At 41.6% G+C, this 13,338-nt stretch overlaps 1 protein-coding gene across 1 annotated transcript in view; it reads left to right on the forward strand.

Moving 5' to 3' along the window:
• sipa1l3 (signal-induced proliferation-associated 1 like 3) overlaps positions 1 to 13,244 on the forward strand; it is an 82,237-nt gene extending 68,993 nt beyond the window's left edge. Inside the window, 10 exon segments of the mRNA XM_028573194.1 lie at positions 1,213 to 1,337; positions 2,197 to 2,309; positions 2,393 to 2,841; positions 4,745 to 4,975; positions 6,635 to 6,797; positions 6,901 to 7,075; positions 7,357 to 7,506; positions 8,460 to 8,586; positions 9,032 to 9,113; positions 9,724 to 13,244. Coding sequence (XP_028428995.1) covers positions 1,213 to 1,337; positions 2,197 to 2,309; positions 2,393 to 2,841; positions 4,745 to 4,975; positions 6,635 to 6,797; positions 6,901 to 7,075; positions 7,357 to 7,506; positions 8,460 to 8,586; positions 9,032 to 9,113; positions 9,724 to 9,918 — 1,810 coding nt within the window. The 3' untranslated portion in view covers positions 9,919 to 13,244.
• Positions 13,245 to 13,338: the final 94 nt, after the last annotated feature.

Genomic DNA, 13,338 nt, shown 5'->3' on the forward strand with positions numbered 1-13,338 from the left:
TTGTTTTCTCCGGATATTGAGAGCCAGACTGTCATGGCGGCCGTTCAGAATACGATCTCATATTGTACTAAGATAGTTCACTGAAACATGTTTCTGAAAACATTTTAAGCGAGAAATAGGCCGTGCAGTTGCTGAATCTGTCTTCATTTCAGCTCAACAAAGGTCATTTTAAAAGATTTTCATCAGATTTTGAGAGACTAGTCACCTCATTCCGCTCGCCATTTCCGGGTGAGTCCCGACTGCCCTGCCGCCGACTGAACATAGGCTCGTTGGAGATGAACTGCGCCTCGCCTGTAAAGTAGACGAGAGCAGGTGACAGCAGCCGGGGACGGTGGCAAAAAACTGCTCTCAAGTCAGACAGTTTCTAGCCGTTTCAGCAGCCTTCAGCAAGACTAAATAAGCCAAATTGTTGCTGCTGTTGTTCTGAAAGATATTAAACATTCTGAACTTAGCAGAACATTTCCTTGTTTGTTTTTTTCTTCATATTTGCAAAGTTAAGTGATTTAGCATTTAAATATCCATTATTACAAGCTTCAGTCTCAATTTAAAAAAGAGATTAATCGCGATTAATTACAGCAAATTGTGCAATTAATTAGTTAATTTTTTTTAATCGATTGACAGCCCTATATATATATATATATATATATATATATATATATAGCTATATTTATTACATGGCTTGCTTGAATTCTAATGTAGAATGCGGTCTGTTATTTCTTGATAACAGACCGCTGCTAAGGATATATTTTAGATTCCTCAAAGTAGCCACCCTTTGCTTTTTTATTAATAAGGGAAAAAATTCCACTAATTAACCCTGACAAAGCACACCTGTGAAGTGAAAACCATTTCAGGTGACTACCTCATGAAGCTCAATGAGAGAACACCAAGGGTTTGCAGAGTTATCAAAAAAAGCAAAGGGTGGCTACTTTGAAGAATCTAAAATATAAGACATGTTTCCAGTTATTTCACACTTTTTTTAAGTACATAATTCCATATGTGTTCATTCATAGTTTTGATGCCTTCAGTGAGAATCTACAATGTAAATAGTCATAATAAAGAAACACATTGAATGAGAAGGTGTGTCCAAACTTTTGGCCTGTACTGTATGTGTGTGTGTGTGTATATATATATATATATATATATATATATATATATATATATATATATATAGTTTAAAAATGCCTTCCCTCCTACTATTATCCATCTGTGTAGATATGGTGCAGGACAGCGCCCCCTGCTGCCTTATGAGCCCCACCTCAGTGTGGACATCAACTCAAGCGGAGAGTCTTCCTCAGGCTTCACCAGTCAGGACAGCACCATGGAGCGCTGCAAAACAGGTACACCACCTTCAAAAAACTGCAAGCAATTAATGTTCAATAAGTTGTGTACTTGCTGCATTTCTATCAAGCTCCTATAATCTATCTTTTTATATTGACCGTGGATCAAATGACTACTTATGTACTACGTATGTGAAAAGTGTTTATAGTGATGAACCCACAGATCTGCAGCTCCCCTCAGGTCTTTAAAGTTTTAGCGTTTCTAGCTCTTTGTTTTGGTTTTCCGGCTGCAATGTTATTCTTTTGATTCACTCTCACGGCTCTCATCAGCGTTTTTCGGCCGCAGCAGGCAGTCATTTTCAGTGAAAAGCTCTTAAAAACCCCACTGTACGCCACCTGCTGCGCACCAAACAGCAGACAGAAACAGTTGGCAACTAGCATTGTGGTTAACACAGTGGTGCAGATATTTTTCTCAGTTGGTAGTAGAGGTCAAACACAGAGCTAAAAGAGTGATTATTGGACTTACATTCATCAGGTGGCCAAAAACATGAATGATAATGTTGCTCCCTATCTGCTTGATGTGTAAACAGGCAAGTTTGTTTACATGTACGCCATTTTGATATGTGGCCAACAAATTATTTATTGCTGGTTGTAACTTAATCAGACTTGTTATTTTATTTAACTACATTCAAACTCTCTATATTGTGTCAAAGGGTGGGTGGGTGGGAGGGGTGTGTGTGTGTGTGTGTGTGTGTGTGTGTTGCACAGTAGAGTAGAGATAACGGAGTCTGATTATGTGCATTGGTGGGTGGAGGTCAGTGTTTAAATGTGCTATAAGTATTTAATCCTCTTTGCCAACCATGGAGTTTCAGTGTAATTTTCTTTAATCCTGTGAGTGTCTGTGTGTTTTTTTGTCTAGAACCCCTCTGGCATGTCCCAGCGACGTCTCGGGGACCAGGTGGTGGAGGAGGGCAGAGGAGACTAACCAGACAGGATGTCCCTGGGAAAGACTCTCCAAACAGACACTCGAAGGTCAGGCTCGTCATCATTTCTCATTTGTTCATCTTCTTTGCCTCTGTGAGCGTGTCTAAATGTTGCGCTCTTGTCCTCTGCAGGGCGAGACTCAGTACTCCAGCCACTCCAGCAGTAACACTCTGTCCAGTAACGCCTCCAGCAGCCACAGCGACGAGCGCTGGTTCGACGGAGGAGCTGGAGGAGAGCGAGGAGGCGGGGGTTGCCTCGGCGACCCAGCCGACCCTGACCCCGACCTTCTCAACAAGGGGGGGTCTAACGACAGCGGCATTGACGCCTCGACCCACTACAACAACAATCGCCCCGGAAACATGTCCAACAGCCAGTCCCATAAGCCCATGCACTCCTTTGCGGCCTACAGCGGCGTCCCAGAGCTGTCCGTGGGAAGGAGCAGCGGCAGCAGCGGAGAAGTGAGGAGACGAGAGTCTTCGCCCATCATACCAGCTGCAGCCAATCAGAACAAAGGGTACCAGACCAGGACATTCCCGCCTCCGGGCTCCAGCACTGATAAAATGGATGCTTTCAAACCCAGGTAAGAGACCGACTCGATGATGAGATGCAGCTTTAATGGCATTTTTATGAAGCTGATATTAACTTATATTAACCTCCGTTACACAGCAGATAGGTGCTGGCTTTTATTGTATGGAGAGTGTTGTGGTCATAAATCTTGCAGTTTAATTCTGCTCAGCCTAATGGAGAATGTATGCTTTGAGGAATCTTTGCATTATTTGAGGAATGATGCACCAATCAGCACGTACTTACCACCACCAGATTTTTAACAATAGTTTAATAAATGAAAATCTATCTTTAAAGGGTACATTAAGGATTAAAGCAGCCTAATCCTTGTGAAACATACAGATCATCACGTGATCCCTTCTGCTGGTGAACTTGCCACCCCCCCACATCATAGACGCACGCAGGCATAAAACAACATACAAACATGCACAGGCTTTGACCGCTCTGTGTTGGATTAAACCCTGAGTGCCATTGAATATGATGTTGCAGTCTGTGCCTGGGACGTATTGGACCTTCAACATAATATAGACATCAAATTAAAATAGCTTTAGGACACAGATGATTCATCACAGGTATTGTGCACAGACAGATAGTGTTGTAAGGTATTTGGTTTGTTTTGGTGACAGGATTACAGTAAGTGTTAGTCAGTAGCATAGTATCTGATACTGTTGTTACACAGACGACGCAACCTTGACTTTAATTGCGTACTCTATCTTCATTGACTGATCAATGAAGAGGAGGAAAGGAAGATGTATGCTACAAGAATAAATTATGCATTAATATAACCATGTGGAAAGACAACACATACAAAGAGCAGTAAAAGAAACTAAATTTACCCTCTGTGAGCAAAACAAAAATATCTGTGCTCTGATCATTTGGGTCATATGTTTATAGTGGCCTTACATGCCAGAAGTTCTCCCACATCTGTCACTCATTTGCATGATTATTTTCTTCTTTCTTAAAGGAATAGTTTGACAATATCGGTAGTATGCTTTTTCACTTTCTGGTCGAGAGAAGCTGAATACCACTCTCATATCTGCTACTGCCAACAGTTAGACTGGAAACGGGGGAACAGCTAGCCCAGCTCTGTCCAAATGTAAAAAATAAATAAATAAAAAAACAAGAAAAGTCACACTACCACAGGCACCTCTAAAGCTCACTAATTAACACACTTTATGGGTGCTGATTTTTGGTTATTCCCCAAAATGTCAAACTATTCCTTTTAAAGTGTCAACATGCTAAAAGTCATTGCTGGCAGAAAGGACTTTTTTAATGATCTTCAAAGGGGCAAATAGTAAACAATATAATGTAAAATGGAGTACTTGGCCACAGAAGTCGTTAATCTTTTGTTTTGTTGGAGAATATTATTTTCTCTGCGTGTTCCTTCTTTTTATCTAAATATCTTGTTCTTTTAGATTTAATGAATGTACTTGCATCATATATCAGCTATCTGTGACTTGTCTGTTGAGATAAACTATAAATATTAATCTTTTCCTGTGAAAAGGACGGTAGACAAGCAGATGCGGCCTATTTTCTGACAAATATTGAGTGAAGTCATTATACCATAGTTGCCTCTGAAAATCTTATTCACTAAAAAATGTTTCAACAACTGGGCGCCTGGGTAGCTCATCTGGTAGAGCAAGCGTCCATATAAAGAGGCTCAGTCCTCGATGCAGCGGCCGCAGGTTCAACTCCGGCCCTTTTCTGCATGTCATTCCCTCTCTCGCTCCCCTTTCAAGTCTAAGCTGTCAGGAAATAAAGGCCTAAAATGTATCCTCCGATAAAAGTTCCAACCTTATCAGTGTTAGCAGGTGAATTCCAAACATCTTTCTGTGGCTAACTGTGGTCAAGACAGCAGATTTTCACATTGTTGTTTATTGTGATGCATTAATCTTGTGTATATCTGTGTGTCCTCTCAGGGCATACACACCGCAAGGTTACAGGACTCCGACAGCTGAGAAAGCCCGGCCCGTCCGAGCCGCTACGACAACACCCACTTCAGCTCAGTTAAGGTCTGTCCCTTTGTCCAGCTCCGCCCCCAAGGCCTTCTATGGGAAGAGCAGACACTCGGCCTGGCAGAACGGCGACACTAGCCCGTCACCTTTAAACACAACCACGACATCCAGCTCTGACAGCAGCAACAGCAAGAAGTAAGTTATTGCCTGAGAGCTTCAAATGAGCAGCTTTGATTTAGAAATATTATCTTCACTAATGAAATCAGGGTTGTTTTCACGTTTCTGACCATATTTATTTGTTGGTCTCCACCAATGAGCAGCGATCTTACATTCTGTTATTGGAACATCACACGTTTAAATATAAGGAGTTTACCAAGCACACTTTAAAAGTGCATCTAAAACTCCCCACTCCTCAGTCCAGTCTGTAGTTCAAACCACGGCGTTGTGTATTTAGTAAAAATCATAATGATAAATCTTTGAAATGGAGTGAGTTCTTCCTTTGCACTTCATGCAAGAAAAAATCCATCTCTTTCTGATGCAAAATAGGATCATATATACTAATTTTGTATAAACCAGTGATTCCCAACCTGTTTGGCCCTTAAAAAGTGACCCATTCAACAAAAGGGTAAAATTATCATGTAATTAAAATACACAAAAAAAACAAAGACTAGAGGAAAGTATGAAATAATAAGAATAACTCTGTGTAAGGTCTGGTTACATCACACATACATTCTGGGATAGGAGAGAAAAAAAAATGCTCTAGCTTGTTTGCATTTCTTTAAACCAATCAAAATCGTCTTGGACACTGCTAAGCTCTGGACACAGCAACAGCGCCTCTGCAGAATAGTCTTGGGAAGGAATTAGTTCTAGTGGAACATTTTAGCCTGGATGCCAGCCGAACTTAGCCCCGCCCACAACATTTCAGGTTGAGAAGTTCGGTCTGGACTTGATCCGTTGTGGAGCAACTAGCCTATGCTCGAACCAGAGCTGTTTGGACCAATCAAATTGTCAGAGCGGGCTTTATACGATGATAGACAGATGATCAACAGTAACGTAATCAACCACATCACCAAAGAGCGCTTGGGTTGAATTTGTTTACAACAAAGATGACTGCCGCTGGAGAATTGAGATGTGTAGATTCCGCCATCACGTCTGTTCTAGAAGATATCGACAGCGCATTAACTTTAAAAGAAGAACAGAGACCCGCGATCATGTATGTATACACATTGCCACACCCGTACACACGACACGGAAACTGTCGCCTTTGCTCTGTCGAAGCCTGCCTTTGATTTGCAACTTCTGTGACATCTGTCTCCGTTGCTCTGATTGGTTGTAGGTCTATCCAATTGAGTGCAGAGGCATTTTCTTTCCTGGTTCGGTTGAAACACGCCAAATAATCACAGCCCGATAGAGCAGTATCAGACTCCTATTAATAAGCTTTAAGAAAAATAAGCTTTTTTCATAACCAGTGGGCAAGCATGCTAGCAGGTCCCTCTAAGATAATAAATGCCGTAAACATATTCTTTGTAAATCTTTACAATCATTCACCGAAAGATCCAAGCGGGCCTTGGAATCAGGCCTGCCCTATTGCAGGATCCAAATGTTCATCAAAAGTTGCCATTTTCAGCGTGTAGCTTGGTAGTTAGGAGATTGTTCCTGTAGCAAAGGCTTTTTGAGAACGGTAACACACAGATAGCAGAAGTGGAGGGGCAAAGCCTGACATCTGGCACGTGTCAGACTAATGAAACACTGACTTGTAAATGGCCTTGAAGTGTAAATGGTTTGGGGTCAGTGTGGGGAGAAGATACATACTATGCTTTGGTTTTTTTTGGTGCTCATGTCTCGTGTCTCCAGGCAGGTGGATACAAACTCAAAAAACGTGTTTGGACAACCTCGACTCCGAGCCTCGCTGAGGGACCTGCGTTCTCCCCGACGGACATACAAAAGCACCATTGAAGACGACCTAAAGAAACTGATCATCATGGACAACCCGGGAGAGGCGCCACAAAGAGATCCAGTGAGGAACACTTGACACTGGACACCATTATATCAGTCACCAGTCTTGCTTTGATGAACTTGCACACACAGCTCTCTGATCTCGGTCACTTTTCCCCCTGTAGTCTCCCAGGCGAACCTTGCAGCGCACCTTTTCAGATGAGTCGCTGTGCAGCGGGCGCAGAGAGGCCAGCTTCGCCAACTCTGAGAAGTCGACGACGCCCACTGACGTACTGTTCACCTGCACGCTGCCCACACGCAGACACGCCGTCTCCTCCAACCACATGCAGGGCAAGAAGGGTGAGTTTCAACTGCAGCATGACAGTTGTCATTTAGTTTTTAACGCAGGTGAACAAAACTTGTTTGTGCTGCCAACACAGCTGTGTTGAGGGCATCGGCTGCCAAGTTTCATTCTGTGGGGATCCAAGGAGCTCATTGGTGAAAGCAATCCTATTAGGATTGTTATGCATAAGTTCAAAAGTAACCGTTGCTTTCATAACTTCGACAACATTGTTGTATGTCCATGTTTCATGCAGAGTTTTGGTTACTCACTGCAGCTATTCTCCTCTCCTGTCCCTCAGTGCCTCTGTCTGCCTCGGAGCTGTCTCTCACAGAAGTTAGAGACAAAGTTCCCCCCCTGAGGAGGCTCGATCCCGGGCTGATGCCTCTTCCTGACACAGCCTGTGGACTCGAGTGGTCCAGCCTGGTCAACGCTGCTAAAGCCTACGAAGGTGAGGATGGAGGCACATCAGGATTAGGTTTGTTCAACTCAGTGTGAGATTCTAAATCTGTTATGGTTTGGAGCAAAAATTCTGCATAAATTCTGTTTTTGGCTGAAAGTTACATACACATAACTCTGATTGTTTCTCTCTGGTTGAAATAAATATATTCTTTCTGCGCATGTTTGGGGGGGGTGTAACATTAAGTACCTCTAGGCACCTCACGCTTCGGTTTGATTCCGATTCAGAGGGCTACGATGCGATGATAAAACGATTATAGATGCATCTTGATGCGTCAAAAAAATGCATTTCATGACTTATTACCAGTGACTACTTGCTACTTTTAAAACATAGTGTATGTGTAATAAGCTATAATTAAAATGAACAGATTAATTTACTTCCATTATCTTTTAGTTAGACACAACTTGCATTAGGGATGTACATGCTTACATTTATTAATTTACAAAACTTTTAAACATTCAATGGTGGCTCATTCGCCATAATTCTTACTGTGAGAATTAAGGCACTCAAATACGGTACTGGCATTTTGTCAATACGAAAAAAAAATCAGTAGGTCTCCTTCATAAGACTCTGACTTGTTGATCATTTCTGTTAAATATCCGATTATTGACTCTCCTCTGTCACATGACACTCCTGGGAAAGGAGAGATCTGTGCGTTCGCCTGCTCTGCTTCCCAGCCGCCGTTTCTTCTCTCTCTCTCTCTCTCTCTCTCTCTCTCTCTCTCTCTCTTTCTCCCTCTCCCGTCCCTCATGTCCTCTGCAACCACAAAGACGATCACAGCACTGACAAACCCACTTGACTCAAGCCAGCACTTGATCCATAACCTTACCTGCTGCCGGGTCCTCCTGTGCTGTGCTGATATTGTGTCATGTACCCCAAGGGACACTTGGGTAAAAAGACTCATTTATGCAGCTTTTAGAACGTGTCATGTGTCTCTGTTGCAGCTCAAAGGGCAGTTTCCCTCTTCTCACTGACCGAGCCGCAGGGTGGAGGTCCAGACATGAGACCAGTGGTCAGTCCAGTCCAGTTTCAGACTCCTCAAACACCACGGACCACACCGACCTTCAGCGGGTAGGACAACCTCGCTGTGTTGTTGTAAAGAAGTGCAGCCAGACCAGAGAAACCCAGGAATACAGCTCTTTGTCACTACTGCCACCTTGTGGTACTTTACTTATTTGTCAGACTTTAAACTGAATCCCCAGCTTGTCTTCCCCCTCCCACTGTTGCCTCACTAGAGTAAACAGTTGGTTGTTTGAATTGTTGTGCCAGTTTCTGTGTTGCCAGACAGGGTATTTATTTTTCCTACCAGTGAGCAGCACTCAATATATTATTGAAACTGAAGAGGCTTAGCTCAAACAGTCGTACACAAAGAATGCATTCATGCACTCACTCAAACAGTCAAACCTGTCCTCCCTAACCACCTACATAACCTGTGCAGAGGTGGGTGTTTTTCTTTTATGACTGACGCGTTTGTTGGTTCTATGCCAAGTATTCAGTGTTGTGTGTGTGTTTACAGCGACGAGGTGCCCAACGATTTGTCTGGTCGGCTCTACCACCTGGAGGTGATGTTAAAACAGCTGAACACTGATCTGGAGAAAGTGAGAATCTTTTTTTGTTTTCTTTTTTTTACATTTTTCCTTTTATTAAACCATTAAAGTAGAAAATCCAGGACAAAATGTTAACCCTGAATGTGATTTTCTGTCTCATACTTTAATAATTTAGTTTTTTTTTTTTTTTTTTTTTTTTAGCCACACATTGTCAATATTATTTAGTAATTTACATGAACATTTTGAAGAGAAAAAAAAATCCGTACCAGCACCTCTGAAGCTCTTTAGGCAATGCTTAATATCTTGTTTATTTAGTTTGTACGAAGATCAATACGAAAGTCTAAAAAATGACACATTGTTGTTTTTGAGGGGTCATGTCGTGCTCGTAGGCAGATTTTTGTTACTGTAGGAGAGTGCCAGGCTAGCTGTTTCCCTCCATTTCCAGTCGTTATGCTAAGCTAAGTTTCCTGGCTGTCGCTTCATATTTAGCGGACAAAGAATGAGAGTAGCATCGACCTTCTCAACTGACTCGCAAGAAAGCGAATAAGAGTATTTCCAAAAATGTCGAACTGTTCCTTTGATAACGGTGTCAATTAAAGTTGCATCTTACGTGCAGTCACACTTAACTGAAAAGTCCCTGTTTCTGTATCTCTGCCACCAGGAGAAGCTGGATAAAGTCGTTCTACTGGCAGAGATGGCCAACCTGAGAGAGAATAACCAGCGCCTGCAGGAGGAGAGCCACACAGCCAGCGAGCAGCTGCGCAAGTTCAACAGGCTTTTTACTAACAGTGACAAGACAGACCGTGACCACGAGGCTCACTCCTTAACACACGAGACTGACTCAAAGAGGGAGTGATGCCGTCAGGAGAAGCTGAAGAGATTCAGGTCACAGAGGGAGGGTGACTGTGAGAGTAACCATGATTCCTTGCACACACAGAGCGGCGGCAGAGGTCACAATGATGTTACCTCACTTAGCTTCCACTGGACTGCCTTAAACCGTAGAGAGAGCAAGAAAACAGACAAATAATTTTTAAGATGCAACACTCCCCAGAAAGTCTCACCAAGCCTGCGCACAGACCGAGAACTTCCCACTCTATTCTTTGAGCCTGTTTATTTTTATAAACTGAAGTCTTATACCTGTCATAAATATATATATAAATACATATGCTATGCCAGACGAGCGAGTAGGAGAGGAAACCGTTTTAGAGAACACTACATCACCTGGAGAGGCCTAATACTGTTCCTGCAGCGATGTAAGCCAAAAAAAAACTCATTACAGACTGCATCTCCCAGAATGCACTAGAAGTAATGGAATCTCTACAGACATGGTACTGTAGATAGATGCCTGTGTGGTACAATTCTCATGTATCAATATTACCTATATTGTACTGATATTGACGTACTAAAGAGGTGTGTGTGTGTGTGTGTGTGTGTGTGTGTGTGTGTGTGTGTGTGTGTGAGAGATGGTACTGCGAATACTCAGAAGCATTATGGCACAACAGTGCGACACACGCATCTGTGCTCAAGGCAAGATGCCTTTTATTACCCTTTGGTGTGAGACAGAGAGAGAGAGAGAGGTTGAATGGAATGGTCTGCTATTGGACGTTTTGAGTGATGAACAAACTACTTCAAAAAGAAAACTTGTGGGCCACAATATTTTTCTTTTCTCCGTTTACGTGGATGAACCTGTGGCCCTTTAGATGTGAAACAAGCCATCAGCGTGTTGAGCGAGTGTAAATGGTCGATGTCATGAAGCTCAGTCATATTACTAGTGAAATATCTCTAATGTGGTGCATTGTTTTGAAGTTCATTTTCACTGTTTTCAGCAGTGCCGTATCATCTCAGATGTTAACGTACTGGACAATTATTTCGTATTTTCGTCGTTATCACAGTATGTCTTAAAAAAAAAGAAATCATCTTTTTTTCTAACATTTAAAGCCGTAGTTGTGCACATTTTGTATTGGCTTTTTGGCGGAGACTTTCCATTAAATATAGGCTACAGCCAGCTTAGCATGACAACTGGATACAGATGAAGACAGCCAGCCTGGCTCTGTCCAAATGTTAACAGACTCTGCCTGGCAGCACTTCTAAAGCTCACTAATCTACACATTATATCTGATTAGTCTAATCCCAAACAAAAACCAAGTTGTAAAAAGGACAGGGTTTTTTTTATTTTTTTTTGTAACTTCCAGGAGTATCTGCTGGTTGCCTGGCAACTGGTCCTGTTGTTACACCAAATTCTATACGCCATCAGATTCTGTGACCTGATTAGCAATTTTATCTTGCCTCTGAAACCATCAATATTTTTTCTTCTCGTTTTTAAATACAAACATAGTGCCCTCATAGTATTAAGATATAAAAACGTGTTAATTAGTGAGCTGAAGAGGGGCTGGTAAGTGGACTTGCCAGGCTGCTTCGAGTCTTTATGCTAAGCTAACCATCTGTTGGCTGTAGCCTCATATTTAACGGACAAACATGTCAATCTTGTCATCCAACTCTCCACTATAAAGTGAGTGACGGTATTCCTCACGATGTCAAACTGTTCTTCTGATAACGTCTTCTTTGCAGACTAATCCCAGCGAAGGTGCCACCACGAACTTCTGCTTCTAGAAAACATTTACCGTACTGTACATGAAACTCACTCGTCAACACTGAAGCTCCGTCATATCAGAACCAGTCTGTCTGTGTGTATGAGAGGACTTGTCCCTGTGTTCTGTGGTATCCCTAATGAACACAAAAGACATTATTTATACTGCTAGCTTGCTTAACACTATTGTCTACTATATCTATTTTTCATACAAAGATAATGTGTGTGTTTTTGGACGCTGGTACTGAATGGACAACACATCCCTGCAGAGGGTGACTCTTCATCTTCCTGCGTCAGTTTAGATATTGCCGATTAAATTGTACTAAATAGTCATCTCCTGCTTTCCCTGTCGGACAGCCACTTGTCTCTCATCAGGAGGTTTCTTCCACGCTCTGACTGGAACTGTTGCATTTTTAAATCCTAACTCACTCAGGTTCCTCAAGATGCTGTTAATGACACTGAACCGTCAGTTAGGAGTGGGCGATGTGACGCATGGTAGCCTGAGACAATGTTCAAGTTGTGTTTTGCCATACTGTTTATACCATTGTAGTTATCCCTTTAATATCTCTGGGTGTATTAGCCCATTTTAGACACATTTGTAAATCAATTAGCAGGACTGTTTCATGGCAATCATGATTATGATTTAAGACTTTGTATAAAGGTACTTAGTTTGCTTGATTCGCCCAAAACAGACAAATATGAACAGTTTCTCGATTGATTTTTCATAAAGTCGACTATATTGATATCTTCATACAAAATGACTTATGCTGTGACAAAAGATGTTATCCATATCGCCCGCTCCTACTATCAAAAATACTTGTTTTTTTCAATGACACAAGGGGGGCAACGAGTGCAGAAAACCTGCCATTTCTTCCCGCTTTCATGTTTCCACTTCCTTTATTCCTCTGCAGCCAGTTAGAGTTTCAACTTGGGCTGTCTAACTTTGATAACCAGTAACGTTTATACCTATTTGAACCTTTTTGCTTGGATTCAGACTTTCTCATAAACAGATTCAGTCTATAATAAGGTTCAGATCTTTCTCAAAAACGAGCTGTTTTTATTTCCTGTTTGGACATTTTTAGTTCAAGTGACACTCCTGTTCCTTCTTTAGGAAGTCCTTCATTCATTCATGCAGCTTCGCAGGTGTAGCTGTGACCTTAGTATCTACAAGTCTCATTGGTTTGCTTATGTTAAAGGGGCAATGTTTCTTTATATATATAAAGAAGTTTGATAATGTTATGTATAATTTTAAGCTATTTATAGCCGACACAATGATCCCTGTTGAACAAATTAATAATGCTTTATGGTTATTGGTAATATTGTATACCTAGGTTTGTTTTTTAGATGTTAAATATTTTGATAATTTATTTTTTAAACACATTCCCACTGTTGCAGACAATAGTGAAGATGAGAGGGTACTGTGTTTTTATTTGTGTATGCCGTACTACTTCTGATCTCTGTACAAACTGATTTGTATGATCCCTCGTTGTTTTCTGGCTTCTTTTCCCGTTTGTGCGTCGGTGCTTTCTGCATGTGGCAGGGGTACAGGATGCATAGACTAAACGTTTTCTTTGGGTTGTAATAACTTGTACATTTAAAAGTGTAAATTATGTTTTCATTATTTTATAAAAAAAATATATATTAAAAATGATTATCAGAACATAGTTTCACTTTCAATCTTTTTGAAAT

The sequence above is a fragment of the Perca flavescens genome, chromosome 3 (genome assembly GCF_004354835.1).
Source record: "Perca flavescens isolate YP-PL-M2 chromosome 3, PFLA_1.0, whole genome shotgun sequence".
NCBI classification, from domain to species: domain Eukaryota; kingdom Metazoa; phylum Chordata; class Actinopteri; order Perciformes; family Percidae; genus Perca; species Perca flavescens.